The 12,214-nt window shown below is 33.5% G+C and overlaps 2 protein-coding genes across 3 annotated transcripts in view; one reads left to right on the top strand and one right to left on the bottom strand.

The window, feature by feature from the left end:
• The first annotated feature begins 212 nt into the window (after positions 1-212).
• On the top strand, positions 213-1,214 carry LOC119831127. Its single transcript, XM_038354385.1, has 2 exons — positions 213-395; positions 467-1,214. Exons 1-2 carry the CDS (start codon positions 354-356, stop codon positions 1,142-1,144), a joined length of 720 nt encoding a protein of 239 aa, XP_038210313.1. The 5' UTR covers positions 213-353; the 3' UTR covers positions 1,145-1,214.
• A 1,121-nt stretch (positions 1,215-2,335) lies between these two features.
• LOC119831497 (serine/threonine-protein kinase DDB_G0283821) overlaps positions 2,336-12,214 on the bottom strand; it is a 134,055-nt gene continuing 124,176 nt past the window's right edge. For both annotated transcript variants that reach the window (XM_038354887.1, XM_038354888.1), the window contains exons 7-9: positions 6,055-6,282; positions 5,556-5,710; positions 2,336-5,465 (exon numbers count right to left, since the gene is read on the bottom strand). In XM_038354887.1, the coding sequence (XP_038210815.1) occupies positions 3,609-5,465; positions 5,556-5,710; positions 6,055-6,282 (2,240 nt within the window). In that variant the 3' untranslated portion in view covers positions 2,336-3,608. The remainder of the gene's footprint in view (positions 5,466-5,555; positions 5,711-6,054; positions 6,283-12,214) is intronic.

The following is a 12,214-nucleotide window of genomic DNA, read 5'->3' as shown; positions in this document are numbered from 1 at the left end:
AAATGTTATAACTTAATCCATTATATTTTATGAAGTTTATGAATAGTAAGGCTTCAATAGTGTTATCTTAGTAATTAATGTGCAATAAAATCTCAAATGTAATATCAATACATAAATTTTTATTTTACAAGTTGCAATACATTTCTCCACAAAAACTATATTCGGAATTTTATTTGTCTGTGTCTAGAAACATTAAACTAAATTAAACTGACTACTAATAAATTAATCATGAAACTATTTTATCTAACATTATACCTATTGTAAGAAGAAAAAAATAACAAAAAACTCAGTATCTAATTTTATTATTTGCTATATAGGTGACATTTAAAAAAAGATGGAAAGGATAAACAAACATGGCGAAGGAGTTTGATGGGATCGAAGACGATTTGGAAAATGTAAATAATGCTTGCTATGAATTGATGATTCTATTACTTTTCGTTCAATAATATTTCTTTTCATTTTACAGTTAAAGGCGTTAGTGAAAAAATCTTTTGCTCGCATTTATGTATCATTAAAAGCAAGGGAATTGAAAACTTTAAGACAAATTGATGTTATTAGTAAACAATGCCAGGGAAACACAGATATAAAACGGAATTGTGTGCAAAATATTCAAATAAATTATGACAACGAAACGACACTAATAGATAATATAAGAAAATACGGAGCGGTGGAATTTGATAAGCTTAATTTTGATAATAGTACTTTTATACTTGAAGATTATGTAAGTCCTGATGATGATCATATGTATTTATATAAAACAATTGAAGATGTAACGAATAGAGAGGATATTAAAGAATTAGAAACAATAGAAGAGGCAGCATTGAAAGAAATCACTAAAACTGAAGACTGTGTATGCTTTGTTAATATTAGATCTGAGGATGTTGCAAGGAAATTTCGTGAAGTAGAGCCTGAGACGACGAGTAAAGAATCCAATTGTAGCGATGAAATTAATTTGCATGTGGTAGGTGGCAAAGAGGTGGAAAATGAAGATCCTCCAGTGGAAGAAAAAAGTGAAAATATTGACGAAGAAGTAAAGAAAATTGAACCTACGGATGATTGGCTTAATACTATTAAAAATCAAACAGAGACTGAACCTTCTCAAGTAACAGATGTCATGGAACATAGCACAATAACCTGCTCTTAGCATAGGATGATAATGGCACTTTACTTAATTTTTATCAATTTCAAATAAATTTTTATATTTTACTTAGATATATTTAGTAAAACAAAATTTAAGTTTATTATTTACTAGCGCTCCTCAATAAATGGGCTATATATATATAACATAGATATAATTTTTCAAATGAGATCAGTAGTTCCTGGGATTAGTGCGTTCAAACAAACAAACCAAACTCTTCAGCTTTATAATATTAGTATAGATTCTGTATTTTTTTCTGTTGTCTTAAGGAAGTCCAATAGAAGGTGTGGGCCATACATTATTTCACTGATGAATTTTCTATATCAATAAGCCTTCTGTGTACTGGCAGACTCAAACATTTTTTTGTTAGTTACTACTGGGAATAGAACCAAGGCCCCTTTGTTCTATGCTCAAACCTTAACAACTGTAAAAAGGTCAATAGATTCAATAGATGATATTCAATGATATTAATGCAATATGACCGTTTCATTCTTTAGTAGCAAATTATGAAAATAATATATTAATTACAATAGGGTACTTGACAGGTTTCCAAAAGTAGTGACATCATGTTTGATACAGCGAATCTCATGTGCTTTCAGCCACAGAGTCAAATGTGGAGTTCTTGTTTCTTTTGTCGAGGATTTCTATTGATTTGTGTAAGAGAATGAAATTTTATTTGAAAAATTACCTCATAAAGATTGAAGACTATGTGTCTTATCAACTATCAAACAAGTCAAATACCCTACGCCTTTGTGTAGGTCAAAGTTAGGTAAAAAAATATATATATCTAAGAAAAAGGTAAATAGTAGTTTTAGTAGACATCATTTTTTTGTGGCAATATGGGTTTTGTAATTTTTTTTTTATAAACCAAGAATTTAAAATGGTTTATGAATGCCTAGCATAAATCTCAGAACATCAACATCTCAGAAACTACTGGTCCGATTTGAAATTGTTTCAGTGTTAGATAGCCCATTTATTGAGGAAGGCAATAGGCTATATATTATGTACCACGGGCGAAGCCGGGGCGGACCGCTAGTAATAAATAAGGTTGTTGGGTTGAAATTAGGCCTAGAACCTGCCAATTGCACTTTTTTGTATAACATTAATTAATCACTTTTATATTATTGTAATGTATTTTCACTGGAACATAAAATACCTGCATATGTTTTAGGAATTTGGGGGAAATGAAAACAAATGTAAAAGCATCAACTTATATTGTTAATACATTTTTACAAATGGCGTAACTGAACTCTTACTTACACTAATATGCATTGACTTTTGATTATATTTTCTAATGAATAAATATTACCCATTGTCTCACACTAGGTGTGGACCAACATAAAATAATACCAATCTTCCAATCCCGATGCCTGATTCATCTCACGTTTACATTATTGTTTATGGCACTTAAACATGACATACTTTATGCATGATTCACATTTGCGTTTGTGTTTTGGAGGCAATAGAAGTGCATTATGTTGTAGTTTTAAGAAGTAGTAAAATTTGCTTGGGTCCTAAATAATAAAACATTGATACATGCTGTTTTGGTAAACCAAACAAGCCCCAATATATCAATGTTGTGACTCACTTGCAGCAATACAAATGGACAAGTTTTTAAGAAACACTATAATTCTTTAAAGTACTACAAAATGCACTTCCACCACTCCAATACACTATCAGGTCTGAATCACCCTACACCTCCCTATCCAATAAAATTGAATCTGTTTTGTGGGGACAGATATCCTAGTTTGTACTCAACTTCACTGGAAATGTGATGGCACGAAAAGAAGTGCAGATGTGTGAAAGGTACTTTACAATCTAAAAGTGATATTTTTAGATATGTGCTAGGGGTTAGTGGAATAGATATATATATAATTACACTACAAATACTGAGTAGGATAATAATTCGATTATATTAGGCACTAAATTCATTTTGGATGGGTATTCTTAGGCCACATTAGTGTGTCTTATTGTCACATTTTATTGGACAAGATTTTAAAATAATGATAGTGTGAATAATGATGCATGTATAATGTTAAATTGACAATAAGTTAGTAAAGACTTTAAAATATAAGAAGGGATACATGATAGGCATTAAATATTAAACTACAGATGCATAGTTAGACAATTCATTACTACTTATAAAATTATGTGTTAATGAATATCTCCATTTGAACACTGTAAACAGTTTGCAATAAGGTTGTATAACACGTACCTACCACATTTTCCTGAAGAAAATTTAGTAAAGCTTCGAATGTGTAACTATGAATCTTATAGTTTTCTATATCAATGATAATAGGTATCTAAAGAATATTAGGATAAGTGGGGAGTACAAAATTCAAATGAGTACAAAGTTTGAACTAAATATTACATAGGGTGTAATCTAAATTTGTTATGTATACGTTACATCTAACTTAAATCATATTAATCTACTATTGTACATTTTAACAGTTTTATATTCATTAAGACACTATACAAGGCCAAAATCTGTGCACACAGGCGTGACGTCACGATTGTTTGGTTTATCCGTATTATTTGCGGCCATATTTAGTTCAACTAACGTATCCACACTGTTTATACTGACTCCTTTTAAAATCTTTTGTGCGGCTAAACTAGTGAAGTTAAAGCTCAAGTCACTAAGGCTAGGGAAGTTGTAAAAATCTTGATTTTCTTTTTTGCCATCTTGGCTCAAACTGTACCTTTTCTGTTTGTTTTCTAAGCAATTAATCTTTTCAGTTGATGTATTATCCTTCATTGACTCTTGATTTTTCAAAGCCAGATTTGGTTCTGAGCCAAGGACTGATGGTTTCGGATCGATACCTTTTGTTAATAAATTGGCAATTGATTCAGAGCTCATTCGGTTATTTGGAAGACCGTTTAACATCTGTAAGGCTGCCGCCTTTTTTAACAAATCGACGCTCTTAAGTTCGCTGTTCGAATTTATGTTCGTTTGCATCCCACTGTTGGCGGATGAGAGGGAATTTTTTTGGTACCTTAAACTGCCTAATGACCCAATTATATTATCGTAGCTTTTAGTAGGTGTCGAGGGATTGCTATTAGGTGTTGCTTCCACATTGTGTATATTATTGTGAATAGCTGGCGAGGAAGGATTCGATGTAACATCATTTGTGTTATTTAGCTGATTTTTATATATGAAACTATTGTTATTTGTAGCACCGCCGATTTGCAATGATAGTTTTCGGTTATTATTCATATTTGCTTCGTTCATCGAATTCTTATTAAATTTGTTTTCTTGCATTTTCATTGCTTCTGTTTCCTTATATTTCTGTTTATTATTTTCTACAGAGACATCGAAGGATGTTTCAGTTGGGTTTTTTGATGTGGGATTAGAAATACCATTTTGAGACACAGACACTACTTGCCTATCATCGTTTATGATGTAAATGTTACTACCGTTAGTCGTTTCGGTTACTTTACCATTTTCAAAAGTTATAACTGATCGAACAGGAGAATTTTGTACATAGACTTTCGTATTTGTACCGCCGTTTTGATGTATAGTATTCGTTGTGACTTTAAGAGTTATCGAGTTGTTTGAATTAGAGCTTGCAAGCATTGCTGTTGTTGGATTTTCCATTTTAGATCCTAGGTTCTTGTTATGCAAAGGCGTAGCGGTTTTTTTGGGTGTGTTTGGGCAGTTTTTTGGAGATGTATTGGGTGATGTGTTTTTACCATTTTTCACAGTTTCACCACCAACAATCGGTGGTTTTGTCCGAAACTTATGGAGACTCTTTGGAGAACTCTGTAAGCTCTGAACTTTCACAAGCGATTGCGCTCTACTTAGACCCGGGGCTCCATTACTATGACTAGGTGAAGGCTTTAATGTGCGGTCGGAGATATGTGATTCTAGACTGGAGTGACCGCTACTGCCGCTCGTATGGTAGCTCCTTTTCATAGGTGAATTTTGATCGGAGTGTGTATTTCTACCATCCTTTCTTGGCGTCCGATGAGTTGTCGTGCTCTCTAAACTTGACGGACCACTGGTTGACATAACATTGTCTGAATAATCAACTCTTCTTAAACTTCCACTTGGACTGTCTCTTAGCTTTGGATCGCTTCTTTGTGGAGAACCAAAATGGTCCAAAATGGTTTTGTTCGTGGAACTCCTGCTAAGCGATGATCTTGGTAAGCTGCCAGAACTGGGGCTGGATTGCCGTATAGGCGAGTGGTCATAGTGAACGGATCCCGCTAAGCCGGATTCAGTGGAGAGATGTCGTTTGTGCCTTCTCGGTAGTGTTGATGACCTATTGCTTATCTCCGAACCGTCGTAATATGATGACATGTATGATGTTTGACTCTGCAAAGACTCCTGAAAAAGAAAACGCAATTTATCTATTACTTATTCATTACTAATTTAAGATCATTAAATCAAAGTATGTTTTAGTTAAAAGTTATTAACCTTGGAGTCAGTTTGTGTTGCAACGCAATGAAGATGAACCGCTTTCGAGTTGAACCATTCCGTTGGTGGAAACTGAGCCGAGAATGTGCTCATCGCGCGGGTCTGCTTGCTGCGGCCGCTTCGTCTAAATAAGCGGGAGAGCAACGACACTTTCTCTGAAAATGTAAAAGAATATTTTAGAACTACCTTCGGTATCTACAATATAGTATCATTGTAAAGCTAAGCATTTAAACACAGGATCAATGCTTACTACGGTGCTTTTAAATGCAAAACAAAAAAAAAAACGTTTAAACCGCACTTTAGTGAAAATCTAAGTTTTTGTCCTTTTTTCTTATTAAATTGTAAAATTGCAAAAGATGAAGATTATTTATAAAGGTTCAGCTTAATCATCCTATTATAATTGTATATTAAATAATCATATATCAATAATAAACTGCGGTTTAATCCTTATTGATGTAAGCGATAAGCATGCTTGCGCAAATAAAACATAAATGCTTACTAGGCGACGCAGATTCTACGCTAGGTGGATAGTCGGTGGAAGAGGAGCTGTCAGTTGTGTTCGCATGTTTGTGGTGAAGACTGCGGGTAGATGCGCATCGCTGCAAGTATTTGCTCGACGAACCGAATATTCGAAGGGAATGACGACGGTCGAGCGAGCGTGGTGCGGGGAATGACGCGCTGCGGCGTTTGTTCGGCCGGCCGTATAGAATTTTGTCGTTCGGGTTGCCTGAAATTTGACAAATTTCATATAGTAATTGAATTTAGTTTAGTAACGAAAATAGAATTGCTCATCATAATAAATAAATTTCGATTGTAACTATATTCGAAGTTATGCATTTTCGTCGGTCTAGATATGGAATGCTTTTTTGTTGCAATTATTATTCAATCCAATCCAAAAAATATATGGTTAATATCATAAATTATTGTAATTCATATTGTTGTATATAAAGCATACTAGCTTTCAGTCTTCGGCTTTGCCTGCGAGATGTTTCACTGTGGTAAAGTTGCCAAATGTCACTTAACTCACCTAACCATCTTCGGACAAAACAAAAAATCAATCACTCCGTTGTGACGTAAAAGAAATACGAGACACTATTTAATTTATAATATTAGTAAGGATATAGAATTGTTTAGCCGCATTAATGACTGAAGTGATAAATACGATTTTCCTAAGAGCTATAAACTCCGTATATTTAATATTAGCTGCGCCCCGCGGTTTTACCCGCGTAAGTCCGTATCCCGTGGGAATATCGGGATAAAAAGTTGCCTATATGTTATTCCAGTTGTCCAGCTATCTACGTACCAAATTTCATTGCAATCGGTTCAATAGTTTTTGCGTGAAAGAGTAACAAACATCCATACATCCATACTTACAAACTTTCACGTTTATAATATTAGTAGGATAAAAAATACAATCACCGTATAAGTGGTATAAGTCCTACAATTTGATACGTAAAAGATAGGTTCGCCAGTCTAATAACTTTGCTGGTAAATGCTCGCTTACACGTGACGCACAAAGGAAGATGCACGCAGATGCGCGCGTAAATCTCCGTTGGGCTTGACAGTCGATTTGAACGCGCAGTCAAATTGTTGTTTTGTAAACATCGAGTACTGAAGTAAATTTCACCATTCATCGGTTTCGAATAAGATAAAAGGGATATTGATTGACTTCTTCGAAGAAGTGTTTGCATTATAATTCAATTTATATTGGTTTAAATAATCTTAAATCTGATAACTGTTCAGAACAATTTCATTTAAAAGCTTGTCATTGCCCGTTTAACGCTTAAAATAAACAAAAATAATAACATTTAAGTTGGCGCCAATTCAACGAGGCTTTTGTTTTGTGCGCCAAGTCGATGACAGTAGCAGTTTATCTATGCTCCACGGGCACAGATAACTCAATCTACACGTCGTAAGTTTCGTGCAGGCGTTCGCGGTTCGCGCACATGGAATACTATAAACAAGTCTATCTCCGCGACTCATCGCGAGTATGGAATCTCAACCATTAACATACCAACCAGCGTGTCCTGCGTGCCGCTACTCTACATAACAGAAATAAACAGGAATGTGACATGAACTATTTTAGACACCTATAAAGCGTGTGAACATAATTCATTTAGGCGGATTGGCCATTTCATGCGATGAAACTTATAAGACGACAGATATACTGCAATGTAAAATGCTCAAATACCCACTTATTTTATTTGTAAGTAATTAATTTTATGTAATAGTACTTAATAAGTTATTTTGGTTGAAATTATAATATCATTTCACGATATTTACAAAATTAATTAATTACTTTTGAAAGCTACAAAAATATCTAACCCAGAATAGTTTTGTACACTTGCATTCAGACATGTTGCCCAGATTTCTAAAACCGTTTCTCACAATCCAAGTGTACAACAGATGTAAGCTTCTTGCCAAGCTTATTATCCTTTCGTAAGTATATTCAAAGAATAAATAATAGGTGTAAGATATATCTTAGATAACTGTACACTCGCATAATATATTCGACTGTATAATGTAGGTGCAGAAGTTGTACAATAACTACTAGTATAGTATTATGTTATCTGTGATAATAACTAAGAATACTTAGAATACAAATAATTACGATGAATTGTTTTATATACTTTAGCTCAAGACGGGCATTCAATGTGTTTACTGATTTTTTTAAGTAGGTTTTATTTATATGGTAGTGAATTGAAGAGGATTAAGATACGTTACATTTGGGACAGTTTTATCTCTGTATGCTGGTGATACAAGCTCTCCCTCAATTTATTTAGCAAATAATAAATTTCAAACTTCGTTCAGCAGACACCTTCACAACACTTAATTTATATTTAATTCCTTTCCGATTTAATACCAGACTCACTTTCAAAGCTATCTACTAAGTGCTGGCGCTATCTTGATTAAATTTAAATCGGAAGTCCTTGCAAAGAAAGTCAGTCACGTTTCGTTGTTAGCGAGAAGGCAAACACATTTGCGATTATTGCAGTTATTATGGCGGTGGATTATATAATAATAGGCTTAAGGCGAATTAACAACCAATTTAAGAGTAGGTATGCAATCAAATCAAAGATATCATTTTGTTTTAGGGTTTTAGGCGTCATATATATATTTTAGTCGTATATCTTATCATTGAAACTGGCATAGAAAAGACTATTTTTGTACATTAATTGAAAGGAGAAAAAAATTCTCAGATGACTCGTAGCTTTAAGGTTAAAGGACACTGTCCATAACGGTTAATGGAGTATCCGCTCTAGGTGTCTTATAATTGCTTCTCATTTGTTCTTCAAAATTATATGCCCATTTAGGGCCAAACATTCGCGAGCAAAAAATCTTAGTTGCGGAAGTTCGTCCGTATAAGTCGGCGGAACAGAGATTTATAACTAATTAAAGGGTCTGGAAATGGACAATTAAAGCGACCTTCGCGAACAGGAATGAGGAAGAGATGAAAGGTGAACAACCGGCGAATATGTAGGTATGAGCGATGCACTTGTAAGTTACTTAAAATAAACGGCTCGTAAAATCGGCGCCGGCTCGTTGCAGCTGATTGAAAACTAAAATAAACATTACCTCTATAATGGAATGTTTACCCCCAACATGGATCGACGTAGGTATAAATGAACTTCGAGCCAAAGTAACTATGATGTTTGATAAAAATACTATATGTATCATATTAGTGAGACTGACCTACCTATCTACATATCATTTTAAATAACATTTAAAAATCGGATGAGTGTTAATGATAATTAAATTTTAATAGTGCAAGAGGATAGTTTTAAATCGTGAGTACAACATTAACATAAAACTAATTTGTCTGATAATACAGATGTGTGATATTCAGAGTAGGCACCTCTTATAAATGCGTGCACAGACACAGGAAACAACTAGTCCATGTAATGCACCATGCATTCCACGCGTCGACCCACATTTCGAATGAGCTCTCCCATCGCATCCGTTTTGTTAAAATAACTCTTAATATTCATTTGCGAGACACTCTCACGTTGATTAATGACATGAATGTCTAATTGATGTCGACCATTTGTGTTTTGGCAAATGTAAAAGCAGAATTCCTGGTAACAAGAGTTTTTCTTTAAACTCAACTGTATTATATATTATTCCAACTCACTTAATTGGCTGTTCTGTTTTTAAAATAATATAATAATTTTTTAATACGATAGAGACGAAACAACGTTGACCGACCATTTTTTCACCGACGTTTCTGGGGAGCTAGGTATTACTACAAATTCTAAAATGGTAACAAATTATAACAATTTCCTATGAAATACTAATCGTCGACTAACTATAATAAACGAAGGAGGTTGGGTATTGGAAAGATTAATCTTGTTTTGGAAAGGACGTCGCTTGATACACATTTATATAATAATGTATTTTACTGCAAAAATTAAATGCTGTGTTAGTCGATCGGTTGGAATAATAATTAATGAAGAAAGTTAGGCATAGAGAATTAATTTGCGTATGAATGTTTTAAATAATTCTATTTAAATTACGGAAAGCTCTCAAGACATCATTTTAATTGGATTATTGTGATAAACATATAACTCAAATACGCAAATAATTTAACCGATTTATTTCCGCTAATAGGTTGATTTATTTATCAACCTATTAGCGGACTTTTGTTAAGGATCTTTATAATTAATAAGCAATTTATTATGTAACCTAACGTGGATATCGAATTTGCGGTGTTTCCGATTTAATGCTGTTAGTGCTGACAACAGAAAAAGTTGACGTAGCCTACATAAGAACGTGGAGTAGGCAATTTGGAATTATTACAAGTAATGCCAATATAATTTGAGTTATTATTATCGGAAGCAGAGGACTTTCAGTTACGTTCAGAGGTTCTAAATCTAGACAAAACTTTTGATGAGATTATTGTGAAAGCCGCAAGTGAAAATGGTTAACAAAACGATATGTGCATCTGCCAGCTCTTCAAGGCGGTTAAGTCACTACTTACCTATATCCACCAAAGGAATGATTGCTCAATCCTGCTCAATCCTGATTATTTAATGCAGATTCTTGTTATACCATCTTACTGTAGACAATATCAATAAAGTCTATTCTGATGATGATCAGATCGATTACAAAACTTTTACGTCAGATTCGAGAATGATTTCAAAACAAATTAGGGAAAAACATTAAAATAGAACAGTTACAGCAGTTAATGTTGAAAGGTGAAACTCAGTTATATTATTCAGTATGTTGAAGGGTAATGCTTTCCAACAACTGTAGCTTCTAAACTAGTATTTCCCTTACGCAGTGTAAAACCCAATTAATCAACACACTTAACTATGTTCACATAAAATAGCTCTGCACTTGCCTTTTTGTTTAACAGCCGTATTCAAAAGTTTCATTTTAAAATAGACGCACATAAAGTACGTTTGTAAAGAAATTTGGTGCTCGTTAAAATTATGTCCATTAGGATGAAGCCACAAATTTTATGGATAGCCAAAGATTAATATGTTAGATCAAAGGGCAGGATGGGCATAATACGATTTCCGTTCAAACTCCGTGATATTGTAGTTGGCTTAACTAGATGAAAAATATGACCGCTAAAAATACCACCATCTTTGAGGAAATTGGATTTGACAGCGGGAATGTTTATTTGATTGGTGTATTTAAAGATGTTTTTGGATACAAGTAAGATTATGTTGAGATTTGTTGCTGTTGAACGTATGGCATTGTTCGATAGATATCTGATTCTTTGACATGTTTTAAATCGTTACGAGAATACGTTCTTTGAAGATTGAAGTCATCTTATTTGGGATATTTGGGGTATGAAAGAATAAAAATATGCCTATACCTAAATCGATTTACGTTTGCGTTTGAAAGTTTAGTACATATCTAGTGAAAGCTAGCGGCTACCAATCTGATCAAGTTTTGCATAATATCACAAGTAGGTACAGTATCTACTGTATAAGCTAAAGGCGAGTGTACATTTATTAAATTCCTTTTGTTCGAAGGCGTCTTTAAATGAATTGGCTTTCAAGCATTGGCTATGAGTCATAAGATTTATAAATTGTTGTATATCCAAACGGTTATGGTTACATTACAAACGGATACATATTTCATTTTCAAATATAATGCAAGCCATACGTATGTACACTACACATGTTTTTCATGCTCATGTAGATAGGTTAGGTTATAAACAAACTATATACTTCGATATTATTCCACCTTGTGAACAAGTATGTAATTATTGAACAGATATTGTGTAAATAGTTAATTGGCCTGTAAGTCATCACACGATACACAAATAAAAAGCTATGTAAAAAAACATAAAAATACATTAGGATAAATCACGAAACCAAAACCACCTTTGAACGTCGACTTCCTAACATTAATATTCTAGATATATTATAATTTATATCTATAGTAGTCAACGGCTACCAATAAATAAATAATACGTATCTGAATTGACCAAAACGGACAGAATAAAGCAAAAGCTTATAACTCTATAATTAGCATTCATTTCGAATACAATTTGTGGTAAATTAAAATTAAATAAATTGCCCATAACGAAACATCTTTGATTGCCAAGGTTGTTCATGTGGTTAGCGCAAAAACGTCGTCATTTCTTATAATTACGGAATCTAATGGCAGGTTTCAAGCAAATTTTATGTCAGAACAATTCACAT

The sequence above is a fragment of the Zerene cesonia genome, chromosome 13, assembly GCF_012273895.1.
Source record: "Zerene cesonia ecotype Mississippi chromosome 13, Zerene_cesonia_1.1, whole genome shotgun sequence".
NCBI lineage: Eukaryota > Metazoa > Arthropoda > Insecta > Lepidoptera > Pieridae > Zerene > Zerene cesonia.
Note: the sequence above shows the minus strand (reverse complement) of the source record. Positions and strands in the feature narration are given on the sequence as shown.